The 27,764-nt window shown below is 36.0% G+C and overlaps 3 protein-coding genes across 3 annotated transcripts; 1 reads left to right on the forward strand and 2 right to left on the reverse strand.

Annotated features, from left to right (window-relative positions):
* Nucleotides 1-1,446: 1,446 nt before the first annotated feature.
* Nucleotides 1,447-1,992, reverse strand: LOC126724545 (uncharacterized). The gene has a single exon (XM_050429040.1). The coding sequence runs from the start codon at nucleotides 1,990-1,992 to the stop codon at nucleotides 1,447-1,449; it is 546 nt and encodes a 181-aa protein (XP_050284997.1).
* Nucleotides 1,993-10,738: 8,746 nt separating this feature from the next.
* Nucleotides 10,739-20,125, forward strand: LOC126724551 (L-tryptophan--pyruvate aminotransferase 1-like). The gene is made up of 5 exons (XM_050429043.1): nucleotides 10,739-10,872; nucleotides 12,060-12,363; nucleotides 12,656-12,948; nucleotides 13,880-14,181; nucleotides 19,905-20,125. The coding sequence occupies exons 1-5, from the start codon at nucleotides 10,739-10,741 to the stop codon at nucleotides 20,123-20,125; spliced, it is 1,254 nt and encodes a 417-aa protein (XP_050285000.1).
* Nucleotides 20,126-26,152: 6,027 nt separating this feature from the next.
* Nucleotides 26,153-27,049, reverse strand: LOC126724553 (uncharacterized). The gene is made up of 3 exons (XM_050429044.1): nucleotides 27,010-27,049; nucleotides 26,366-26,829; nucleotides 26,153-26,179 (listed from the first exon to the last, which is right to left on the reverse strand). The coding sequence occupies exons 1-3, from the start codon at nucleotides 27,047-27,049 to the stop codon at nucleotides 26,153-26,155; spliced, it is 531 nt and encodes a 176-aa protein (XP_050285001.1).
* Nucleotides 27,050-27,764: the final 715 nt, after the last annotated feature.

Consider the following 27,764-nt stretch of genomic DNA (forward strand, 5'->3'; position numbering starts at 1 on the left):
TAAATGAAGTTGAACCTTTGTGTCACTTCCAGTGTGGCTATTCCATTTCCATTCCTAGAAGTGTTTGTTATTGTCTAATAAAGTGGTTTCAACAGTCATGCACTAATTGCCTCATTGGTTATATCAAATATTATTGAATATATAATATATGGTCTTAACTTGGCAAACTATGAAATGGGAACACGATCGTATTGTAGAGTTTGTCTCTTTGGTCAGTTGGTGTAGAGTTTGTGTTTATTGCTAACAGCCTACCACTACAGAAGTATAGATCACATCTCATGCACCGCATGACTTATTGTCTAGATTCATTTTAGTTGTACTATACATATTTAATTTATTCTGTTTCTCACCAAAAAAAAAAAGAAAAAAAAATTCTAAACTTTAGAGTTAGTTTATAATAGCCTTTTTTTGGATAGAATGTAATAGCCCAAGGTTAGTCTATATATGTATACCCCCGATTGTCTCGTTGTATATATAATACATATCGCAAATAGTAAATATGTAACATCAAGAGACCTTTTGCTCATTCTCAAAAAAAGAAAAAAGAAAAAAAAGAGAGACCTTTCGCTATGGATGTAAGCTTCTAAATCCATACCACGTTAATTATGCTCTCTCTCTGTGTGCCCATAAATTATAATTACTAGATATCAAAAAGTGGTTATCACAGTTTGAAGGAATATTGGAGAAGAACTGTGATGCAACAGTTGTGAAGACTATAACACGTTTTAATTAAGCTCTAGTTTTGAGGGATTTCCAAGGAAATTTGGTGGGAGCGGCTGAGGTAGAACTGTAGAAGCAATCAGATGGGCAGTTACTCGGAAAAGTAGGAAGAATATTGGCCGATTGCTATCACAAGTGATTCAAAGAATTGTGTATGTACGTTTTATCTAGCCAAGAATCACCAAATGTATCATATTTTGGTACAATTCAAATTAATGTCTTAGAATTTTGTTAATTGCTCCTTTGGTTTTGGTTTATACTTTACAGTGGAGCTAATAGAGCTACCCATAAGCTATGCAAGTGAGCACTAAAAAATGTTGTTGGGATATATGTTTGTAAACTTGGAGTCTCTCTCCTTGTATTTATAAGGTCTCTATGAGAATAAGGTATCTCTCGTGCCCACTTCAGAGAGCAGGCCTTTGGCAAGTTTATTGTAGCATGGAGCTCATAAATATGTGAGAGTACGAGGGACCCATTACATGAAAATGACTTATGAGATATTTTTGGTTGATGGTGGATACATAATTGTTATTTTGTTTAGATTTTAATGTTACTTTTCATTCGAGAGGGAAAAAAAAAAAATCCATTTTTCTCATTTTAAAGTTGGTATATATGGAAACTTTTTTAAAAAAATAAATTAAAATTTTATTATTTTTATTTATTTATTTTTGTTATTTTTTTTTGAGGAAATACGTTGTCTAATTATGATAAAGCTATTGTTTTGAGTTACAGCAACGTTTTTTTAAAAATGTCGCTAAAATGGAAAAGGATTAAAGAATTGGCATCGTCGTATGGTTGAATCGTGCCCTCTAGGTCATCGTCATTGAAGGCAATAGGCTCCCGAGTGTACTTCAACTTCTTTTTGGAGGGTTGCTCACCCGTGCAACTTTCCGCCAATACCATAGCCACCACCCCCTTCCTCTTGGACACCTGAGTGCCCCTTGGAGCTACATGGATGACTTCTATTACTCCCAATGGGGGTGGAAGAGGATTCCCCCGAGGCTGAGTACCCTGCTCGGCCTCTTGATTCCTTGGGTCCACTATGAACTCTTTCAAATACCCCGCCTTCACCAACTGCTCTAGATGGTCTTTTAACACTCTGCACTGTTCAGTGGTATGCCCTTTATCCCTATGATAAATACAGTACATGTTTTGATTCCTCCTTGAAGGGTCACCCCCCATCTTGTTTGACCACCAGAAGTACGGCTCATTCTTGATTCTATCCACAATCTTGTGCACCGGCTCCTTGAACGTTACATTCACCTCCCCCATCTGTGGCCCTGGCTCTCGAATCCTCAAGTCCTTCCGGGGCCTTGACTAGAAACCGTTTTGCCGACGATGATTTATGACCAGGGCCTTACCACTACTTTGCAACTGGTCATCCTCTAACCATTTATATTCTTCAATACGCCTTATCAACTGCCTCATATCCTTGGGAAGCCTCCTTGTTAAGGACTCTCGCAATTCAGAATCCTCGGGCAATCCCAATTGAAAGGTACTTGCCATGATTTTTTCGTTACCTCTGCCAATCTCGTTGTACAGTTCCTAATACCAATTAGCGTAGCTATGGAGGGTTTCCCCAGCCCCCATTTTCATTAATAGTAGGGCATCCACGGGTTGCGAAACTTAGCTGCAAGTCATAAACTAGACTCCAAACTCTTGAATCAGCTTGGAGAAACTGTGAATTGAGCCTTTCCTTAATCCATTGAACCACCTTGGAGCGGTGGGCTTGAAACTCGAAGGGAATACCTTACACATTAGTGCATCGTTATGAGTGTGCAAAGACATCATTTGAATATAATGGCTTACGTGCTCTACCGAGTCCGTCTTTCCATCATAAGAATTGAATGGCAGTCGTGTGAATCTGCTCGGCATTGGGGCCTATTCAATGTTCCTCGAGAATCGTGATCAGGCAGCTCTGCACAATGCACGACTCATAGTGTCCATGGCAACATTCCGGGGTTGTCGCTCCTCTAGGGAGATCGAGTCCTGATCTGTATATTCCCGTGAGCGATCTCGGTGTCGGTGAGATTTTAACTGATGGGACCTTACTCCATAGCGACCTCCCGCACTTGTCGACCCTTCTTCACGTTCTTCGTGGTCTCTTCTCCGACGCCTACCTCTTGCTTCAAACTCCAAATCCTTTACCAACCTATGCAAACACTCAAGTTCCTCGTCCCTCCTTTCACTTTCCTTGTCCCTTCTATCAAAACGACTGCGCTCCGAAGCGCCGAACATCATTCGGTATGTTTGAAATGACTCTTTTCTATGGCCGAACTGACCTTTCTCTTGCTCATACTCCTTATCTTCGCGTCTCTTCTGTCTCCTCTCCCACCAAGTAGACCCCGGAAAAGATCTCCTGGAACCACTTTCAACATAACTCCCTGCTTGACTTTCGGACATTTCCCCTGTACGTGTCTCGGCAGAATCACAGCTACGTAGGAGATTTCCCACAGACGGCGCCAATTGTGTTCAATCAAAATATGGCTAACGAAGTCAACCTATATTTGGGCTCACAATCTATTTATATAATGGGTTTCATGTTTCCTACTATGGGTAATCCTTTGCTCGGAGACCCAGTTGCGCACTCGTTTTCGTAAACCCTCTTTTTCTCTTGATATAGTCACTCTTATTCTCTCTATTTTCTCTCTGGAGTTGCCAACCCCTCTTCTCAATCTATTCTCCTATTTATAGCTTGAAGCAAGTGGAGGTGTCATGATTACTTCATTACTTGTGCAAAGGGGGGTCCAATCTTATCGTTTCTAAATTGATGTTTAGTCGGGAAAGGTGGTAATGGCATTGGAATTGATTCTCACCTTCAAAAGACTGCTCGGCAGTGATATTCCCTAAGGCACTTCCGAGTAGCCGAGTACAGGGCGTCTCCAAGCTATGATACTCCCGACCAGGTTACCCAAGACAGCGCAATCTCATTTCAGCTATTGGGCCCGGATTGGGCCCCAAGGTGTCCGGATCGAGGTGATAGGTCCAAAAAGGGACGAGGTGGCGTATTGGGCCGCCAATAGTGATCAAGTTGATTGTGACCCCAAAATGTGTGGACCAAAATAGTATTTTCTTCAAAAATTATAATATAAAACACTATCTAAATAATATTTTAAGTGATATCTACTAATTATATAAAAAGTGTCAAGAGTGAGAGACCAAAACAAAGATATGGAGGCATTTCTACAGTGCTTTTGGTTTAGTTAATTGGACTATAAGTTTAATCAAAATTATTTTCAAGTCTTTAACATTACTTTCTTTCATTTCAGTCCTTTAAGTTTCAAGCTTATTCAATTAAGGTCTCCCCATCAACTTTTGTTAAATGTTGCGGTTAATTGTCTAAATATTTTCCTTCAAATTTTTTAAATTGAAAAAAAATCCAATTTATGATTGAAAAATATTTCCATAATTTTTTTAATTTATTTATAAATTTTAATGGAAGTTGATGGAGAGGTCTTAATTGAATAAACTTGAAACTTAAAGGATTGAAATGAACGAAAGTAAAGTTAGAGTATTGAAATGAATTTTGATGAAACTTAGAGTGTGAGTTTTGCATTTTTGTTTTTTTTTTAATTTAAAATTTTTTAAAAAATCCACATGTATTTGTGTTAAAAATCACCATTCATACCAGTTTGCTTTGAGCTTATTTTTTTTTTTAAACATTTATATGTAGTGATATATATATATATATATATATATAGCATTTTAGTTTAGGAGGTGTTATACTAACACAACAAATTGTCATAATATTTTCACAATTATTGAGATGCCAGTTCTTTATAGGTCAAAATAAAATATACTCCATCCATCCCAAATTGTTGGTCATGTTTAGAAAGTATAGCTTTTTAAGGGAATATCATTTAATGTATCGTTTGTTAGGTAAAAATGTAATAAATTTCCAAAACTACCATCATTAATTTAAACTATAGAGAAATAATTGTATTGATTTTTTAAATAAATTAAAGGGTAGAAAAGAATTCTATTCATTTTGGGATAGAGAGGATAATAAAGTAATAAACTATCAGAGTGTGACCAACCAACTGAAACTTTTGGGAAAATGTTATGACATTTTAGTGTTATCACAATATTTTTTACAATTTCTTAGGTGTCAATCGAACATAGATCAAAATAAAATAATAAAATATCATACCAGGTGTGAGGAACCGCGCCCCTGGCCATAATCTAAAAATTTGTAGGTTTTGGCTATGTTTCACGCTGTTGAGGGCCATTTGTGAGAATCCAGATGGAAAGAAAGAAAGCCCAATAACAAGGGCAACAAAGAATTGACAAAGCAGACAGCAAAACCATTAGGCCCAAGCGGCAAAAATAATAGATTACAGGCCCAAGAAATAAACAAATGGGTCTTGAAGAGGCAAGTGGGCTCAAAGAAGCTCGGAAAGAGAGAAATAGCATCCCATGGGCAGTGTATGAGGTAGAAAAGCGAGAAAGAGCCGCCGCAGGCCCAAAGTAATGCAAACTAAGAAAGTAAGGGGTTTATGGTAGGCCCATAAACCCCAAGGATGAGAATAAGGTTATTTGACCAGGGAAGCCCAATGAAGTTAGTAAAAAGCCCATGGGAATGTAGAATTAGCAAAAGGACCGAGGAAGCTCAAAGAAAGCAAACGGGCCGAGGATGCCCAAAGGAAAGCCAAAAGGGACATAGGAGCCCATAAATAAAAGCAAACCAGTGGCCATGCCAAGCTACTGAGAGAAGGAATAAACGGCTAACCTAAAAGAGGCCCAGCAGGATTAAGTTATTACAGTAGGAATAACAGAACAACATTGCAAGAAATAAAGGAAACCAAGGAATGGACTAAAGAAATGTAAGACCCATCATCAAATAAAGCCCAGCTCCTGAGAGGAATGGGAAAACAAAAAGCAGCCCACATAAGAGGTCAAAAAACACGGACGGCGAGCCTCCAGACCATGGCAGACGAATGGGCAGCAGGCAAGTTTTGGATACATATGGAATGAAGGCATGTGCAAGGCGCCTAGGCACCACCAGCCTGTACCCAACCAATACAAAGCATGGTAAGGTCGAGGGGTCAGAGGATCAGAAGGCATGGTTTGGTGGTGGGGAGAGGGGAAAAATCTATTTTTATGGTTCTGGCTCAGGCTCTTTCGGGGAGGTGTCCTGCTGGGATGACTTACTACCCAAAAGAGGCAAACTGAGTTGGAACCATTAGATGCATGCCATGAGGGATAGGGAGAGAGAAATAACCTAGACCGTAGCAGGAAAGGGTGCCACGACAGAATAGCAAACAAAATACTCTTCCTTGTCTGGCGATGGGAGGGTGACACACAGACGGAACAGTGATGGTCGGCCAGTACACCCAGACCAGACAAAGGGAGTTAAGGGTTAAAACAGTAAAATCAGGTCACGGTAGGCACTATAAAAGGAGGGTCTTGCCGTGAATAGAAGAAGGGGGAACAACAGGAACTTTGACTAAGAAATAGAAAACTTAAAAGAAATAGCAAAGAAAACGAAGTGAGAAGAAAGAAAGAAATAGTGAGAATTAGAAAGGTGGGCATGCACTGGTAGATTGGTCCCTTCTCTCCCTCATGAAATCCAGCCCTATGTAAGAAAACTCGAGAGTATCTACGTAAAAAACCACTCAGACCCGTTTCTCTCAGGGCAGTTAACTTCTATAGTAGGACTCTTTCCTGAGAGATTGACTGCTTTGAGGAGGAACGTTCTTCCTTTTGTGGTTCTACTCCTGCGGATTGGATTTCCAGTCGATTTCTTCTAATATTTCGACTAACCCATGCTTATTAACATTTGATGTCCTCTGTTATGCCTTTTTTTTCTCTTCTGTAAAAAAAGAAAACAATTAGTATTGTTGTTGTAATTGATTTTAAGAGCTATTTGGTCAATTCCCCATTAAAATGGCTAGATATTTTCTGTTTATTTTATTATTATTATGTCTGCCTGCCCCGATTTGTCTAAAACAGTTACAACTGCCGTGAACACGTCTCTGGCAAACTTGGCCTAGTTTGCGCACAAGCCGGACCAACTTAAACTGAAGCTGGGCCGATCCCGACTCTCTTATCCAGAAAACTTGGGCTTAGTGTAGCAGGAGGTAGCCCAACACCACTAGCACAACCCACCCCCTTACACACGCGAATAGGTGGAGTTGTGTTATTGCCTTTCAAGAGACAGTGAAGAGAATCCTACAACTGTTATTCTCCCTCCTAGGTAAAAGATTTTACAATAGAATTGCCATGTATTTAATTGGAAAATAAGAAAACCAAATTGAAAAGTGTATCATTCTTATTGATGAATTGAAAAAGGTACATCTCTTTGATAATAACTAGAAAATTACATGGTTTTGGTCCTAGATACAATCTAAAATAAAGCTACATTGCTTTGATTCTTAGTTACAATCTAAAAAAGAGAAAATTACAAGGATGAGCCTAATTTACTAACCCTTGATCCAAGTTAGGAGGCTAAGTTACAAGATTGAGAAGGTGTTAGACACACAACCTACTCAGTGAAATTGGTCTTTTAGACTTTGGTGGTCAATAATCATATCACATCATTCAAACAGTTATAGCATCCAAGACCAAGTAATTGAAGGGTGAAACAAACATTGATAAGCATGATGAAATCCTAGTCTAGGCATGCAATTAATTGATATTGAAAGACATGGTGAATATGTGTGTGATGCATGATACACCCTAATCTAGAACAAGTGAACATGCTATTGAGTTCTTACACCTAGAATTAAATTAGAGACTAAGGTGGAGTTTGGATAGCGTTTTCAGCGCTTGCGTTCCGCTTTGCATCTGTCAGTGGGTCTAGTGCATTGTTCACAGGATCCACAAACCTCTTTTTTCAGCAAAATTTTCATTAAAAATGGGTCTCACCGCACTATTTACACATTTAAAAATTATTTTGCTACAATGTTTTTAGTTTTCAGCAATAAGCGATATCCAAACAGACCTTAAGATTATTTCATAGATCCAAATTGATTTTGAAAACAAACTTTAATTTGAAAAGAATCTTGAGATTTGCGAAGAGATTCATTTTAGGAAAGAAGATTTGGTTTTGAAACATATTTCATTCTTGAAAACAAGTTTGAGAATTTTAGATCAAAAAAAGATATTCTCGGATCTTTTTAGCAAATTGGATCTATGAACCAAACCTTAAGCAACAAAAAAATACCAAATCTAGGATGCAAGAACATGTGATTCTAGTATTATAAATCAAAATCGTGGAAACATATTTGCAATTAAAAGAAACCCTAATCCTAAACATGTGAACATAATATTTGAATTAAAAACCCTAAAGCCATAGAAAATATGAAAAATTAAGAAAAACCTATATCTAGTATAATGAACAAACAAGAACAAAGAGCATAAAAATAAAACATGCTTGAATCTAAAACTAGGGCATAATAAAAAATGAGAAGGTTAGAAACCTTACCTACACGCACAATACTCTGTGTTGAACAACACCTTAAGAGGGAGAGAGAGAATTATCAATTTGCTAGGAAATTTTGAGTTTTTGGGGTTGTTTTGAACTGAGGGTGAAGGAAGGGGGGATATTTATACTAGGACTAGGAGTAGGGGAGGTAGGATTAGCTCTCTAGGGAATGTTGGACTCTATAGAATATTGTTTTATGAAGGAAAAACATAGGGGTCAAAGTTAAACTGAGTGAGGAGCAAGCCGAACTTGAAGTGGAAGGAATTTTGGAAGGTTCTTATCCAAGTGCTGATCAGAACTTCGTTCTAGGTCCTCCAAATTCTTCACTTTTTCTTTTCAACTGTTTCTGTTTTCAATTCAAACCTAATTTCCTCCAAATTTTAACTTCTATTTCTAATTTTCTTGGTCCTCAAGGTCAGCAAATTAATAATAAAAATGTCTGACCAATTGATTAATTATTTAATTAACCAATTTTCAATTAATTGGTTTGAAAACTCACTTAGTGCATAAAACACTTGTGAATGTTTAGACCTCCAAATACAAATTATCCAATACAAGCTTATATTCAAACAATGTATGTGCGGAATATGAAATATAAGCAATACCTAAATATGCAAACTACTCTAAGCCATATTTTAATCACAACTCAGCAGCAATTAAAAGCAAAGAGTAAGGGATAGAAAGAAGCAAACACAAGATAACGCTGGCATGTGTTATCGAAGAGGAAACCGAAGAACTTGGCGAAAAACCTCTCCACCGCCCTCAAGTGGTAAAATGATCAACTAGAAAATTAGTTGGGATACATGAATAGCAAAAGACCCTCCAAGCCTAATCTACCTGATGCACCTAAGCCCTTCAAGCTTTTTGCTCTAACAAGGTTACGCCTAACCGTGTCTTTTCTAACTTACCGGATCTCGCAATTAGCCCATTGCATCAACCAATATGAATTGGTTCTCTCTTGAACTGCTTCCCAAACACCAAGAACCTTCTCACTACTCTGAATTTGGTGAGGTTAGGATTTGGCTTAAGATCCTCTAATAGGTATGACAATGGAGAGGGTGAGAGTAGAGGAATTTGGAGAATCAAATGTATAAGATTGTGGATGAATTAATCATGCTGTTCTCTAGGGTTTTTTCTCTCAAAATTCTCTGCGGAAGCTCTCTACATTTCGTGGATATAAGGGTATTTATAGTAGGGTATGAAATGGAATGTGAAAAGTCAGTTTTCAGCAAAACAGGGTGCACTAGTGACTCACTTCGCGACTGGGATGAGTCGCAAGTTCCAATCGCTAGTTACCAAACTGGTTAGACTGTACTTTTTGTTTTGTAATGATTCAGCTGTTCTGACCCTTCAATTTCCTGCATGCTTCACACGTGTGTTACATTTTGGCAAGTCACCACTCGCAAGTTAGTCGCAAGTTCCAGTCGTGAGTCACTTCTTGTTACACACTCTTGATCAAATCTTCACACTCTCTCACACACAACCCTTACATTATTCCCATATAAATACAGGGTTTCTAAATGCTAAATTACAAGTAAATTTGGTACGGAATAAAGTCAACACATAGTTGAATAAATATTCAACTTTACAATTAATTGGTTAATAAATTAACCAATTAATTTATTTAATCAATCTAAAATTGTGCACGATTTGTGCAATGTAGGCATATTTTGTTACTGAGTAGATGGTTAGAACCAAATTAACTACAAGTTAAAAATAAAAAGGCCAAATTGACTCCTACTAAAATGTAAGGATTAAATTAACTATGATCTCAAAATGTAGGGACCAAAATTATGTTATTTTCATAAAAAAAAAATTATAATATATAAAACACTAGCTAAATATTATTTTAAGTAATAATTAAATATAAAAATGTTCATTTAAAGTTAACGCATCTGGCCTCCAAATGTGTTTAGCCGGCCTGCTATAGTGATTGTAGTATTTCGAGTTATCATAAAAAAGAACTTTTAAGTCCTCTAAACTTCTTTTTGGAATGATGTCTGTTTACAACTTACAAAACAAAAAATAATAAACACATAATCTAGTGAGCTAATGAAAATGGATAATTCATAATTGTGAATGTACAAATCTTATATCCTACTTTTTGTGTTTAAGTTTCCAATACATGCTTTACCAATTACAACTTGTCAAATATAACAACTTTCTCCAAACCTTCAAGAAAAGCATGAAATTTCCTAATTAAATGTTATACACTGAAGAGTTTCATATTTATTGGCAAACTAAAGTCCACCAATTGTTTCTTTCTATATTCCATTACAAGTTCTTAATGTGGAGAATGGTTATTGGTAAGTAAAAAAGTGATTTTAATGGTAGGTGCAAATAAGAACCCATAAAAAATTTCCACATCAATAGTTTGTAAAAAAATCCAACAGGATTATAAACTTCAATGCAAAACAAATTTTAAGGATAGTAAGCCAGATCAGTAATAAGCTATAGGGTTGGTGCACCTATCCCATCTTCATCTATAAATATATAGATTAGAAGCTGATTAACACATATCCTTGTATCCCATCATCCCAAAGATTAGACTACATATATCTTTTATTCAAATTCCTTTCCCACAAAGACAAAATGGTATCTACAAAGTCTCAAGTAGCAACCATATCCATCGAGTGCAATTCTGATGATAAATGCTCGTTGGCCTCAGCTAATGGCACAAGGACTTCCAGTCTTAGCTCTTCAGACTCGGTTCTCAATCTTAGTTTGTAAGTCTTAATTATCACCCTTAATTTGCTTCAATCCAGTTCGTTCTATTACAATGAAGCCTTTGATTTCATGAAAATTATTGGAGTGCAGTGTCGTCAATGAGCATACTCCCAAGTGGTTTGGTGGGTGGAGGTACATGCTAGGGTTGAATCCCATAATTGGTAATACCCTCGTGGTAGAGATAAAACTAGGAATTTAGTGGACCTAGCATAAACTTAAAATTTTTCATAATTCAAGAATTAAAAAAAATATTATGATTAAGAATAAATATAATATGAAAAATAAAACTGGTATTCATTCAACATTAACAAAATATAAATAAAACAAAAGATACAAAATAATTTCTTCTTAATACATTTTAAATCAATTGTTTATAAAAAAACGGAATTCGACGTTTTTTAAATCCTCAAATAATCATTGAATATGCACAAATTCATAGTAAATTCTTCTTTAGTGTACAAAGTCAACTGTCATTTAGAAAATCATATTCTTTTTTGCTGCAAGCATGTGGGTTTGAGAACAAAAAATGAAAACAAGTTTTTGTGTTTGATTTAGCAAAAATTAGTTCAGTGGAATTTTTGTAAAAATCTCAACTCAAGTGGGGCCGAGTACCAACAATTCTCTCTCTCTCTCTCTCTCAACAATGGTGTCGGCGCCTCTGTTTTTTTGGACTAAGCCGATTAAGTTGTAAAAGAAAATGTCTCTAACATTACTTATTGTTAGATGTATTGTGGCTAAAGCGGCTTGTACCAATTGTATGTCCATATATTTATAGAACAAACAACTTACGTTTGGGTTAGCATATAATTAGTCTCGGATTAGTCAAGCTCTCTCTAATATACAAACCCTGCATAGATTGGGTTCATTGTGACACAAGTTATTAATAGAATATGTAGTTGTTTATAGTGTGAACTTTTTATTTGTAGACGTAAGCCATCAAGTTAAACCACATAAATTTTCATGTTCACTCCCTTTTTCATACTTTCGCTCATCATTCAATAATCACACAAAATCTTAACACTCATATTGTCCCAAACTATTCTTTGCCACTACAATTAGCAGGGTTAGTCTCCTTACAAGTACTAGTTTTAAAACTATCATGCAACTGAAATATTTTGATTTTCTCTTAGAAGTGCACGGTATTGAGTTATTACTTATATTGATTTTTTTCTCTCTAATATGAAAGGGGTGATCCAATGATGTTTGAGCCATTCTGGAAAAAGATGAGTGATAAGTATAATGTGACAATTGGTGGGGGTGACTTGATGAGCTATTTCAGTGATGGTAACAATGTATGCTGGTTTTTGGAGCCTGAACTGGGCGCAGCAATAAGGAGATTGCATGGTGTGGTGGGAAATGCAGTGACTGATGATAGGTACATTGTGGTAGGGACAGGATCATCACAGCTCTTCCAAGCTTTGCTTTACGCTTTCACGACTCCTGGTGGCCCTGAGCCAGTCAGTGTAGTGTCTTCTGCTCCTTACTACTCGGTTAGACCCCCATTGCTTAACATCTTAATTTGATGCAATTATTTGTGTTATTTTTGCTAGACTAATTAATAACTGATATATTACTTACATTGAAAAAGGAAAAACATTAATATTAAAGGGGTTTAATGATAGATCTTATATGTTGCTGCTTCAATATTTTTGTGACGTGTCTCTAACCTTCTTGGGAAAATAGTGTTAATACCTTAGCAGTTACCAATATGATTTCTTGGCATTGTTAACTGTAACTGAATTTAGTATGATACTTGAAATGGTAACTAATTATTGGTTGTAGGCATATGCTGAAGTGGTAGGTTTCCTAAGGTCAGAGCTGTACAAATGGGAGGGTGATGCATATAAGTTTAACAAGAAAGGAGCATACATAGAGGTGGTGAATTCACCAAACAACCCAGATGGAACTCTTAGAGAAGCTGTGGTGATGAACCGTACTGGCAATGGAAATGGAAAACTAATCTATGACTTTGCTTACTACTGGCCACAGTTCACAGCTATTACTGGCGCAGCTGATTATGATAACATGCTCTTTACGATTTCCAAATGCACAGGACATGCTGGTTCCCGCATTGGGTGAGCATCTTAATCTTAAGTGTATAAGTCAGTTTTAAAATTTTTTTAACAAAGAGAAAAGTATTCACTACAAATTTATAGGTCTTTATTATTTATTTATTTTTGATAGATTTTTATATACGTCTTTATTGATGTTTACAAATGTTTTTCCACAAAATAATCTTGAACTTTTCCCCCCTTAGGACATTTCAAATTTGGTTGGAATTTGAAACTAATAAGTTGAATAAAAAAAAAAAAAAACATTCTATTTAAGATTTGTACTTGAGTGCTTCTATCTTTTGAGAATTTTTTTAATATAAAAAATGGCAAATTATAATTTTTCTCCAAAATTTGGTGGGTTTGATTTTGTCACATCATTTATTTTTTCTTTTTATGTGACTATTGGGATATTAAGACGTCTCATTGAGGAACCAAATCAAATGACCACATATATAAGCTAGGTAACAAAATTGAACCAACCCTATGCTTTGGGACCAAAATTGAACTTTATAAATTTAGGCTAAAATATTGTTTTCACCCCAAAAGTTTAAATTGATTTTGCTTTTTCTCCCTATTAAAAATGTTATATTTTCAATCCTTAAAATTAAAAAATAGAATTCTTTTTTCATCAAACTTTTGAGAAAATTTAGTTTTTACTTAGTCCCTATTTTTGCCTCTAAACTAATGAAATAGAAGGCTTTAATTAAAAAGTTTAGAGACAAAAAAACAAACTTTTTAAAATTTAGGGACAAAAAACCGTAATTCATGCAAACTATAAGGATAGAAACAATACTTTAACATTTAATTTATATGATCAAAATCCAGCTTATTCCCAATTTTAGAAACCAAACCTATAATTTAGACTAATTAAATAGAGATAGTTGTATTATATTTCGGTGGTACTACCTCAATTGTTAACTAATTAATGCTTTGCCATTTCTTTGTATTAAAGTTGGGCTCTTGTTAAGGATAAAGATATTGCTAAGAAGATGACTGAATACATAACGATCAGCTCAATCGGCGTATCAAAAGAATCACAGTTCAGGGCTGCAAAAATCATAGAAGTAGTTTGTAATGGCAGCCAAAAAGTTGGGTCTGTCAAATCAGAGAACTTCTTTGAATATGGGCGAAAAATACTATCTGAAAGATGGGAAAAATTAAGGGAAACTATTCAAAATAGTGAATATCTGATTTTGTCCAAGTATCCACAAGAGCACTGCCTCTTCAGTGGCAAGCTTGCTGAAACATTGTCCGGTACGTATATATGTTATGTTCAATTTATATGAAAATGCAGCATATAATATATTCAATTCAAGCATTCTTTCCAATTTTGTTAAAAAAATTTCATAAAAAGTATTATTTTCATATAAAAAATTGTATAAAATTAATAAAAATATTTTGTGAATTTTTTATTTGAGAATTTATTTTTTCAAAAAATATTTTTTTCATTATTTAATTGCATAATTGAATAAATTTGAAACTAATAGAACAAAATTGAATGAAAGTGAAGTTATAGGATTGAAATGAATTTTAGTCAACCTTAGAAGGTGCAATTTGCATTTTAGCCTAATTTTTACAAAATAAACATTAAAAAAAATCAAAAAAAGAAAAAGAAAAAGATTAAAGCTAAGCTACTATGAATTTTATTGCAAAATACTTATAAATTGATGTAACAATAATGTGATTAGTTCCATATCTACAACACAATAAATTAATTTTTAATTAATTTTTTTTTATTTTAAAAATTGATGAATTAGTTTATAAAGACATGTAAAATGTAGCTATGGCATCATTCGTTCAAACTAATTTATTATATTTTTGAAGTGACAACAATCATATTCATTTTCATTTATAGGTATTTTATAATAAAATAGATAGTAATTTTTAGCATTTTCCTTTTTTTCCCTTTTTATAAGAAAACATAGAGAAAAGGCATATCTTCTAACATAATTGTTTTCTTGTTTCTCCAACAGCCTATGCATGGTTGGAGAGTAAAGATGACACAAAGGATTGTAACGAATTTTTTAGAGGATTAAAGATCGTTGGAAAAAGTGGGAAGATTTGCGGTGCCCATCAAAAGTTTGCAAGGGTTAACTTGATGTGCAGGGAAGAGGAGTTTAACCAATTCATAGAAAGACTATCGGCCACTAGGGGCAAGGAGGTTATCAATGGACATTAGAGCTTAAAATGCTAATTTGAATTCTTATAGTTGTTATGGAAATAAATTATAAGACCCTCTACTCTAAGGGCACGTTTGGTACATTGTAATAGTGATTGCATAAGAATAGAAATTAGTATCACAATAAATACAAAAAGTTATAATATAATAATTTTTCCTTTATTCATTAGTTTGGTGACAACACATAAATAGAACTTGAATTGTATTCCAGAGTTTGGTTTAACATAATAATATGATGGAGTGGAATTTCAATCAAAGTTCTTAATATTGGTAAGCATAATTTTTTTTTTTTTTTAAAGAGAATTTCAATCATAACGTCTACTCTTGATGAGAACTCTTTATCATCTAACCAAGATATTTAATTAATTTTTGGTATAAGCAAGGATCGCCACATATCTCTTATTTGACTATAAGAATTTTACAGTTAAGCTAATTAACTGGAATCTACTATTTGTTAAGCATAATAATAAAGGCGTTTGGGATTAAATATTGATTGTTGTTTCATAACAATAAAGACATTTAATAAAATTGAAGTTCAACAAAATATTATTACAATTATAAAGTATTAATATACCTTAACAAGAGTTATATCTTTTAATTAGAAAATTGAAAGAAAGCAGCCAATACTTGGTTGGATACCTTGCTTTACTATTGTTGCAATTTCCAAAATTAAAATTCTTTTTGACAAAATTGAGAGAGAGAGAGAGAGAGAGAGAGAGAGAGAGAGAGAGAGAGAAAGGTGAATAGTTGCATCAGTTGGGATATAAATACCAACAATTCAAAAGTCACTTCAAATTTTTTTTTTCAAGAATGGGGATTCAATATGGGAGAGACTAGATAGAAATCTAGCAAATAATGAGTGGTTAATCAAGTTTGGAGGATCCTTGGTGCACCATCTGAATTGCAGCACCTCTAACCACTCCCCTTTATGGATTTTACCCAAAATCCTAGACCCAACAATTCAAGAAAAACCGTTTTGGTTTGAAGAGATGTGGCTTGCCGAGAAGGGATGTATAGATACTGTTAAAACCAAATGGGATAAGCACAAAATTCACAACAATGCAGTAGGTATTGTTTCTAAAATTGAGAGCTATGGTTCGGCCCTAAACAGAAGGAGTAGGAGAAATTTTGGTAGCATCCGAAGAGAGTTACAACAAAAACAGAAACTTCTACTAATAGGGGTTAATTTCCATGCAAGAATGCTTAGAAGTGAGGTGAATGACCTCCTAGATAAGGAGACAAGGATGTGGTTTCAACGATCTCGCTCTCTATGGGCCATGTTTGGAGACAAAAATTCCAAATACTTCCATAGTAGAGCCACTCAACGTTATCGGAGAAACAAAATTGAAGGAATAAGGGGTAGTGAGGGGTAGTGGAAGTTGGACCCGAAAGGAATAGCTAAAGAGTTCCTAAGATTTTGCACCAGTTTGTTCTCCACTTCAAATGATTGTCAACCCAAGTTGGCATTGGACTCAATCCAAAGCTTAGTGACGGAAGACATGAACAGAAAATTGATTGCAGACTTCACTAAGGATGAGGTAAAGGTGGCTCTAAATCAAATGGTACCTCTAAAATCTCCGGGTCCAGATGGGATGCTGCCACTTTTTTTTCCAACACTATTGGTATTTGGTGGGTAAGGATATCACAACTTTTGTTCTATCCTTTTTAAATTAAGCTTCACTTTCTGAAAATTTAAATCACACATTCATCACTTTGATACCGAAAGCAAAAAATCCTATATTGGTTTCTGAATTTCGCCCCATCAGTTTGTGCAATGTATTGTATAAAATCTTCTCTAAAGTTCTAGCTAACAAGTTGAAGAAAATCCTCCCACATATCATAACTGAGCACCAAAGTGTTTTTACAAAGGACCGTCTAATTTCCGACAATATCCTTATAGCTTTTGAGTCTCTCCACTATTTGCACCACCACAAGTCCTCTAAGGAGGGTTTCATGGCTTTCAAACTTGATATGAGTAAGGCCTACGATGGTGTGGAATGGGTTTTCCTCGAAAAAATTATGAGGAAATTGGGGTTCAATGAAAAATGGATTACACTCATGACGCTTTGTGTGTCAACAGTCTCCTATTCAATCCTCATAAATGGTGCACCAAATGGTTTTATTCGACCAACAAGAGGCATAAGACAAGGCGACCCCCTTTCCCCATTTTTGTTCCTTCTATGCTCCGAAGGACTCCATGGCATACTCACACAATCAGCCTTGAGAGGAGACATTCACGGTTTCTCTATCAGCAAGAGAAGTCCCACACTAACTCATCTCCTATTTATGCAGATGATAGCTTGTTGTTTTGCAGGTCTAATGCCAAGGAATGTGAGAAGGTATTAGAAGTTTTACAAATATATTGAAAGAGTTCAAGCCAGCAAATAAATAAGGCAAAGACCATAGTGTTCTTTAGCAAATCCACTACAGAGGAGAAAAGACAAAAGATTAAAAATATCTTGGGGGTAGAGGAAATCCAAAGCTATGAAAAATACTTGGGGTTGCCATCACTAGTTAGAAAAAATAAAAAAGCTAGCTTCAATTATATAGAGGAGAGAGTGTGGGGGAAGTTGCAAGGGTGGGAGGAAAAATTACTATCTCAAGCGAGTTGAGAAATCCTTATCAAAGCGGTTGCACAAGCAATCCCTACCTATACCATGAATTGTTTCAAGCTTCCTTTGGGTTTATGCAACGACATTGAAGGTCTAATTCAAAGATTTTGGAGGGGACAAAGAGGTGAGAGGAGGAAAATCCATTGGGTAAGATGGGGGGGGGGGGGAGCTTTGTAAACCCAAAGGTGAAGGAGGAATGGGCTTCAAAGACCTAGCTTTATTCAACAATGCTCTTTTGGCAAAACAGGCATGGAGGTTACTCCAAAACAAGAACTCTCTTTTCTATAGAGTTTTCAAGTCTAAATTTTTTCCCCATTGTTCACTTATGGAGGCAGCAAAGTCACCAAGTGGGTCTTATACTTGGAAAAGTATTTTAATGGGAAGAGAAGTGCCTATGGAAGGGATGAGATGGAGGATGGGAGATGGGACAGCCATTCGGGTATTGTCAAACCCGTGGCTGCCCTCCAATTTCCTCCCATTTGTCTCTACACTAATAGTCCAAGGGATGGAAGATACTCTAGTGTCCTCGCTAATTGACACAGCTTCGAATAGGTGAAACTCCGAAATTCTATAGAACATTTTTCTTCCAAGAGATGTTGAGATGATTGAATCAATTCCTTTGATTACCATTCCAACAGAAGACAAATTGATTTGGCCCTTTACTCCATCGAGTTCTTATTCAGTAAAATTTGGGTATAGCTTTCTGTACAGGTCCCAGAGTTTTGACACTAATGAATACCATCCAGAGAGCAACAAAATGTGGAAAAAGGTATGGGGATTGGAGGTTCAACCAAAAATTAGAAATTTTTTATGGCGAGCCATAAGAAATTCGATACCAACCAAGGTCAATCTCAGGCATAGGTAGATTATCACAAATGACACTTGTGAGCACTGCCAAATTGAGCCTGAAGACGTGGTGCATGCCCTGTGGTCTTGTCCGTTGTTGTCACCGATGTGGAACCAGGATTCAGAGTGGAGCTTTCGATCAACTTTGCATGTCGTTAGTTTCAGGGAGGTTGTGGAGCATATCATGGAGGTAGGAGCGGACTTGGCTCTCTTTCCTACCATTATTTGGACTGTTTGGTCCCATAGGAATACCATTCGGACAAGCTCTCGACTGTTCCCTGTCCAGCAGATTATGCAAGAAGCTCGGTTTACTAGAACGGCCCATCTCCGAGCCACCCCTCAAAAACCACCAAATAGGACCACCAACGACTGTCGAAACATCAGATGGAAACTACCACCTTGGCCGAACCTCAAAGTTAACTTCGATGGCTCTGTCTTTCGAGATGGAAAACAAGCAGGGGTGGGAGTCATTATCCGAGATTGGAATGGCAAGGTGGTTGCTTCCATGGCAGAAGTATTCCCATTTTAGTCAACCTTAGAGGGTGCAATTTGCATTTTAGCCTAATTTTTACAAAATAAACATTAAAAAAATATCAAAAAAAAAAAGAAAAAGAAAAAGATTAAAGCTAAGCTACAAAGAATTTTATTGCAAAATACTTATAAATTGATGTATCAATAATGTGACTGGTTCTGTAAGGACTCAATTTGTAACGATCCCAAAATGATATTGGGTTCGCACGTTAAGGGCCCAAACAATATAATTTGTAGAGCGTGGGTTTGAAAGGCTAGGCTTTGGTCACCGAACGGTGGTTAGTCATGGTACTCATACAGTAACAAACCATGTTCGCTCGAGAAGTCTTTCTCCACGACACGGCCTGAGAGGCTCTAGTTCTCGAGCGAACATAGTTTGTTACTGTATGAGTACCATGACTAACCACCGTTCGGTGACCAAAGCCTAACCTTTCAAACCCACGCTCTACAAATTATATTGTTTGGGCCCTTAACATGCGAACCCAATATCATTTTGGGATCGTTACAAATTGAGTCCTTACAGGTTCCATATCTACAACACAATAATTTTTTTTTTAATTTTTTTTTTCATATTTTAAAAATTGATAAATCAGTTTATAAAGACATGTAAAATGTAGCTATGACATCATTCGTTCAAACTAATTTATTATATTGTTGAAGTGACAACAATCATAATCATTGTCATTTATAGGTATTTTATAATAAAATAGATAGTAATTTTTAGCATTTTCCTTTTTTTCCCTTTTTATAAGAAAATATAGAGAAAAGGCATATCTTCTAACATAATTGTTTTCTTGTTTCTCCAACAGCCTATGCATGGTTGGAGAGTAAAGATGACACAAAGGATTGTAACGAATTTTTAAGAGGATTAAAGATCGTTGGAAAAAGTGGGAAGATTTGCGGTGCCCATCAAAAGTTTGCAAGGGTTAACTTGATGTGCAGGGAAGAGGAGTTTAACCAATTCATAGAAAGACTATCGGCCACTAAGGGCAAGGGGGTTATCAATGGAAATTGGAGCTTAAAATGCTAATTTGAATCCTTATAGCTATTTCGGAAATAAATTATAAGACCCTCTACTCTAAGGGCACGTTTGATACACTGTAATGGTGATTGCATAAGAATGGAAATTAGTATCACAATAAATACAAAAAGTTATAATATAATAATTTTTCCTTTATTTATTAGTTTGGTGACAACACATGAATAGACTTGAATTGTATTCCAGAGTTTGGTTTAACATAATAATATGATGGAGTGGAATTTCAATCAAAGTTCTCAATATTGGTAAGCATAATTTTTTTTTTTTTTTTTTGGAAGAGAATTTCAATCTATAATGTCTACTCTTGATGAAAGCTATTTATCATCTAACCAAGACATTTAATTGATTTTTGGTGTAAGCGGGGATCACCACATATCTCTTATTTGACTATAAGAATTTTACAGTTAAGCTAATTAACTGGAATCTACTATTTGTTAAGCATAATAATAAAGGCGTTTGGGATTAAATATTGATTGTTGTTTCATAACAATAAAGACATTTAATAAAATTGAAGTTCAACAAAATATTATTACAATTATAAAGTATTAATATACCTTATCAAGAGTTATATCTTTTAATTAGAAAATTGAAAGAAAGCAGCCAATACTTGGTTGGATACCTTGCTTTACTATTGTTGCAATTTCCAAAATTAAAATTCTTTTTGACAAAATTAAGAGAGAGAGAGAGAGAGGTGAATAGTTGCATCAGTTGGGATATAAATACCAACAATTCAAAAGTCACTTCGAAATTTTTTTTCAAGAATGGGGATTCAATATGGGAGAGACTAGATAGAAGTCTAGCAAATAATGAGTGGTTAATCAAGTTTGGAGGATCCTCGGTGCACCATCTGAATTGCAACACCTCTGACCACTCCCCTCTATGGATTTTACCAGAAATCCTAGACCCAACAATTCATGAAAAACCGTTCTGGTTTGAAGAGATATGGCTTGCTGAGAAGGGATGTATAGATACTGTTAAAACGAAATGGGATAAGCACAGAATTGACAACAATGCAGCAGGTATTGTTCCTAAAATTAAGAGCTATGGTTTGGCCCTAAAGAGAGGGAGTAGTAGAAATTTTGGTAGCATCTGAAGAGAGTTACAACAAAAACAAAAACTTCTAGCTAAGGCAGAATTGAAGGCATTACTGACAGGGGTTAATTTCCATGCAAGAATGCTCAGACGTGAGGTGAATGACCTCCTAGATAAGGAGACAAGGTGTGGTTTCAACGATCTCACTCTTTATAGGGCATGTTTGGAGACAAAAATTCCAAATACTTCCATAGTAGAGCCACTCAACGTTATCAGAGAAACCAAATGAAGGAATAAGGGGGAGTGAGGGGTAGTGGAAGTTGGACCTGAAAGGCATAGCCGAAGAGTTCCTAAGATTTTACACCAGTTTGTTCTCCACTTCAAATGATTGTCAACCTAAGTTGGCATTGGACTCAATCCAAAGCTTAGTGATGGAAGACATGAACAAACAATTGATTACAGACTTCACTAAGGATGAGGTAAAGGTGGCTCTATATCAAATGGTACCTCTAAAATCTCCGGGTCCAAATGGGATGCCGCCACTTTTTTTTTCCAACACTATTGGGATTTGGTGGGTAAGGATATCACAACTTTTGTTCTATCCTTTTTAAATTCAACTTCACTTCCTGAAAATTCAAATCACACATTCATCACTTTGATACCAAAAGCAAAAAATCCTATATTGGTTTCTGAATTTCGGCCCATCAATTTATGCAATGTATTGTATAAAATCTTCTCTAAAGTGCTAGCTAACAGGTTGAAGAAAATTCTCCCACATATCATAACTGAGCACCAAAGTGCTTTTACAAAGGGCCGTCTAATTTCTGTCAATATCCTTATAGCTTTTGAGTCGTTCCACTGTTTGCACCACCACAAGTCCTCTAAGGAGGGTTTCATGGCTTTCAAACTTGATATGGGTAAGGCCTACGATCATGTGGAATGGGTTTTCCTCGAAAAAATTATGAGGAAACTGGGGTTTAATGAAAAATGGATTACCCTCATAATGCTTTGTGTGTCAACAGTCTCCTATTCAATCCTCATAAATGGTGCACCAAATGGTTTTATTCGACCAACAAGAGGCATAAGACAAAGTGACCCCATTTCCCCATTTTTGTTCCTTTTATGCTCTGAGGGACTCCATGGCTTACTCACACAATCAGCCTTAAGAAGAGACATTCATGGTTTCTCTGTCAGCAAGATAAGTCCCACACTAACTCATCTCCTATTTGCAGATAATAGCTTGTTGTTTTACAGGTCTAATGCCAAGGAATGTGAGAAGGTATTAGAAGTTTTACAAATATATGAAAAGAGTTTAGGCCAGCAAATAAATAAGGCAAAGACCATAGTGTTCTTTAGCAAATCCACTACAGAGGAGAAGAGACAAATGATTAAAAATATCTTGGGGGTAGAGGAAATCCAAAGCTATGAAAAATACTTGGGGTTGCCTCACTAGTTGGAAAAAATAAAAAAGCTAGCTTCAATTATATAAAGGAGAGACTGTGGGGGAAATTGCAAGGGTGAGAGGAAAAGTTACTATCTCAAGCGGGTAGAGAAATCCTTATCAAAGCGGTTGCACAAGCAATCCCTACCTATACCATGAATTGTTTCAAGCTTCCTTTGGGTTTATGCAACGACATTGAAGGTCTAATTCGAAGATTTTTGTGGGGACAAAGAGGTGAGAGGAGGAAAATCCATTAGGTAAGATGGGGGGAGCTTTGTAAACAAAGGTGAAGGAGGAATGGGCTTCAAACACCTAGCTTTATTCAGCAATGCTCTTTTGGCAAAACAGGCATGGAGGTTACTCCAAAACAAGAACTCTCTTTTCTATAGAGTTTTCAAGCCTAAATTTTTTTCCCCATTGTTCACTTATGGAGGCGGCAAAGTCACCAAGTGGGTCTTATGCTTGGAAAAGCATTTTAATGGGAAGAGAAGTGCTTAAGGAAGGGATGAGATTGAGGGTGGGAGATGGGACAGCCGTTCAGGTATGGTCAAACCCATGGCTGCCCTCCAATTTCCTCTCATTTGTCTCTACACCAATAGTCCAAGGGATGGAAGATACTCTAGTGTCCTCACTAATTGACACAGCTTCGAATAGGTGAAACTCCGAAATTTTGTAGAATATTTTTCTTCCAAGAGATGTTGAGATGATTGAATCAATTCCTTTGATTACCATTCCAACAGAAGACAAATTGATTTGGCCTTTCACTCCATCGAATTCTTATTCAATAAAATCTGGGTATAGCTTTCTATACAAGTCCCAAAGTTTTGACACTAATGAATACCATCCATAGAACAAAAAAATGTGTAAAAAGGTATGAGGATTGGAGGTTCAATTAAAAAGTAGAAAGATTTTATGGCGAGCCATAAGAAATTCGATACCAACCAAGGTCAATCTTAGGCATAGGAAGATGATCACAAATGACATTTGTAAGCACTGCCAAATTGAGCATAAAGATGTGGTGCATGCCCTGTGGTCTTGTCTGTTGTTGTCACCGATGTGGAACCAAGATTCAGAGTGGAGCTTTCGATCAACTTTGCATGTCGTTAGTTTCAGGGAGGTTGTGGAGCATATCATGGAGGTAGGAGCGAACTTGGCTCTCTTTGCTACCATTATTTGGACTATTTGGTCCTGCAGGAATACCATTCGGACAAGCTCTCAATTGTTCCCTCTCCAGCAGATTATGCAAGAAGCTCAGTTTACTAGAACGGCCCATCTCCGAGCCACCCCTCCAAAACCACCAGATAGGACCACCAATGACCGTCAAAACATCATATGGAAACTACCATCTTGGCCGAACCTCAAAGTTAACTTCGATGGCTCTATCTTTTGTGTACGTTTTTAAACCCCTTAAAACACAATCAGATTAACCTAGTCAATTAGCCAAGTGATTACTTAGTCAAATTAATCAAATCTAGGTTAACACAAATATATCATATCATTGAAACAGTGTGGGAAATAAATAACACAACGATATGATAACCCAGAAAAACCAAACCGATAAAAAACCTGGGAGAATTTAACCTAGCTATCATCAAGGTAAAACAAATCCACTATGAAAGAATTAAAGTTTATACAATAGTGACTTAGACCACTAACATCATATTGCTACCTCGAGTAGGAAACTTACTATCACGACCACGTGACAGCTCCGAGTCCATAGACTTCTTCTTTCTTAGATTCACAGCAAGCACAAGTACTCCCACTTGTATATCTTTAAGCTCTTTATGCAGCAACCAAACTGATCATCAAGTTCTTGATATAATCTTGATTCTTGATAACCCTAAGTATATGTGAAGGCAAACACCTCTAGATCTCACAAGAGAGTCACATACACAACATAAACAACAACACTAAAACGTGGCTAGGGTTTTTCCTTTTATACTAAAGGCAAAACATAAAATCCTACACGTTAAACGGGCTTGGGCTAAGTTGGAAAATTCTGTAGAAGAACAATCTGCACAAGTTTCGATCGATCAAGTCTAATTCTAGATCGATCAAGCTAGGCAGATTTACATAGTAAATCCTGCAATACACTTGATTCAAACTTTATACATAAACATACTTTGAGCAAGTCTAAAACAAGACTAAACGTTCTAATACATATAAACCTAAAGTCTTAGAACCCAACATTTCGAGATGGAAAACAAGTAGGGGTGGGAGTCATTATCCAAGATTGGAATGGCAAGGTGGTTGCTTCCATGGCAGAAGTATTCCCATTACCTTTCTCGATCATAGCAATGGAGTCATAGCAACTTCTAAAGTGCTCAGACTCGCACGTGACCTGGGCTTGTCATCCATTGTGCTAGAAGGAGACTCCAAGACTACTATTGATGCCCTTTTGTGCGAAAGCCCTTCCCTGACAGACTATGGACACTTGATTGACAAAGCAAAGGAGTTAGCTAAGGAGTTTACAAATATTGAGTTCAGTTATGTGTTGAGACAAGATAATAGTGCAACCCATATCATTGCTAGACATACAAGACATGTTAGCAAGTATTCAGTGTAGATGAAGGATGTTTCTCCACATCTATTATTTGTAATTCAAGTTGATTCAGCTCACTTTCAATAAAATTAAAGTGTTGTTTCTATTAAAAAAAAGGTATATTGCATACCAGTCAACAGTACCAGACATAGAAGATGTGAAATATTATTGAAAAATATTTTATCCTAATTATTTATCAACCTGTTGAATAATTATGTTATGTCTAGCCACACTTATTTTGAATAGTACTTGTTAATATTCTAGGTAAATTTTGGTTTAGTTTATTAAACATGTCATTAATTTTTTCATGTCTACTTTAATGAATCCTAATCCTATGTAATTAAGGGAAAAAATGATAAAATTTGGCAACAAACTTCGTTGTAAGCTAATGCTACAACTTCCTTTAAAAAAAAAAAAATAATAACATTGCTACAGATTTAAAAAATTAATTGTTAGATTGTATATTCTTTAAACTCTGACTTAACACACATCAAATTTTTTGTCAACTGAATTTTATATACAAGATTTTAGACTACAAAAGTTTGCAATTTAAACAATTAATTGATGACATAACTATTGATCTTATACTTTTTGGAAATTTTGCAAACATATAGGATATAAAAAGAAAATACAATCCAATGGTAGATTTTTCAAAATTTAAATCTAATTAAAAGATAGTAAGTGAAGTTGTAACTTTAGGCTACAATCAAATTTGTAGCCAAACTTTGTTTGAAAAAAAAAATAGACAACGTATTTTATTGCTCTGTAAGTGTAACTGCTAATAGTTGCGCTTACGAGACCTTGGTCATAAAGTGCTTTTGGGAAACACATCACGTAATATCCCTCGGGAGATTTTGCTTATTTTGAACAGAATATAATTGCAGCCTCGAGTTGATAGAATGGCATGAAAGACTCATGAAAAAAATAAAAAAAGACTGCATCGTATCCATAGAGAAGAGGAAAATAACTACTACTAAAAAACCAAAATTGATGTTACATATTACTATCTATCATCCATCGATGAACTCCTCTGCATGTATTTATTGGAAGTTCTATAAACAGAATGCAGAGTCAAAATCCTCAAGTAATGGGATTGGACCATAAACAATAAATAATTTTTTTTTTTTTTAGCACAAACTGGAATATCATTGCCAAAAAGAAAAGGGAGTACAACAAAGCACAAGAAAAGAAGCACAACACAATACAATCTAAGTACAATCTGCCTGGATAATGTGAGACACCATAGGAGGACATGAGAAACTTCATTCTGCCTTGCATACTGCGCAAGCTCATGAGCTGCTCTGTTGTATTCTTTTTTCACATGGTTGATTCTCCAGCTGCTAAAAGAAGAAAGCAAATTAAGAATTCCTTTATACACATGACCAAGACTGCCATTTGTTTTAGCTGTTGTGACTCTATTAACAGCTGTTAAGGCATCAGATTCCAAAATGATTTGAGGTAGCTTTTGCTCTCTGATAAGAATTAGACCACAATCCATAGCTAGCGCTTCGCCTGCCTCCACCGAGTACTGTCCCTGAAGATATTTATAGCAAGCAACATGAACTATACCAGTTGCATCTCCTATAACAACTCCCACACTTGAGTTCCTTTCATTTTCAAACGTTGCACCATCAACATTGATCTTGAACACCCCCAGAGGAGGCGCTGTCCACTTCTCTTCTATCAGAGTCAAGTGTTGAGAGCAAGCTATTGAGGCACTCTTGAATTCTTGTATATATCTCTTAGCAAAGCTCCAAATATGTTTGGGAAGCTAACTTGAGGATTCGTGCACTATTTTGTTCCTATTATACCAAATTGCCCATGCAACTCCAAAGAAAATCTCCAGGTCTCTTGACGTACCAGACTCATATATTTGCGTTGCAATGTCTATAACTTCCATGTTTACATTCAGTAAGTCAATGGGACCATCCACCCAACATCTCCACACTCTCTTAGCCACTTCACACCTAGCTAGAGCATGGAGAATTGATTTTGGCTCCTTCCCACAAGCCGGACAGATTTCACATAGATTAATTCATCTTCTTTGCAAGTTCACAAGTGTTGGAAGAGAATTCATACACATTTTCCAAGCAAAGATTCACATCTTGGATGGAATGTTTAAGTACCATAGCTCTTTCATAGAGGACTCCTTGGATCACCCGAAGAACTTTCACCTTCCTCCATTGTATCTAGTACCCCAACAGCTATGTAATAGGCACTCTTCACAGTGAATTCTCCCTTTTTATTACCCACCCATATGATTTGGTCTTCTAGAAGGTTGTGGTTGAGAGGAATATTCAGAATAGTCCTTAATTCAAAAGGCAAAAATAAAGATCTTACTACATCAGCTTTCCACCTCCTCGTATCTCTGTCAATTAGTGCCGAGACCCCAGGATAATCATGAAAGGGTTTTCGGGGGGAGATTATTTTGTACGTTGTTGGAGTAGGCAGTCACTTATCTCCCAAATATGTATCCTATTGCAATTGCCAACTCGCCACTAGGTACCTCTCTTCACAACTTCCAACCCATTCAAGATGCTTCTCCAAGCATAAGAAGGGCTGGACCCAAGTTTTGCTCTAAAAATATCACAATGCGGATAATATCTATCTTTGTA

This window comes from Quercus robur, chromosome 4 (genome assembly GCF_932294415.1).
Source record: "Quercus robur chromosome 4, dhQueRobu3.1, whole genome shotgun sequence".
NCBI lineage: Eukaryota > Viridiplantae > Streptophyta > Magnoliopsida > Fagales > Fagaceae > Quercus > Quercus robur.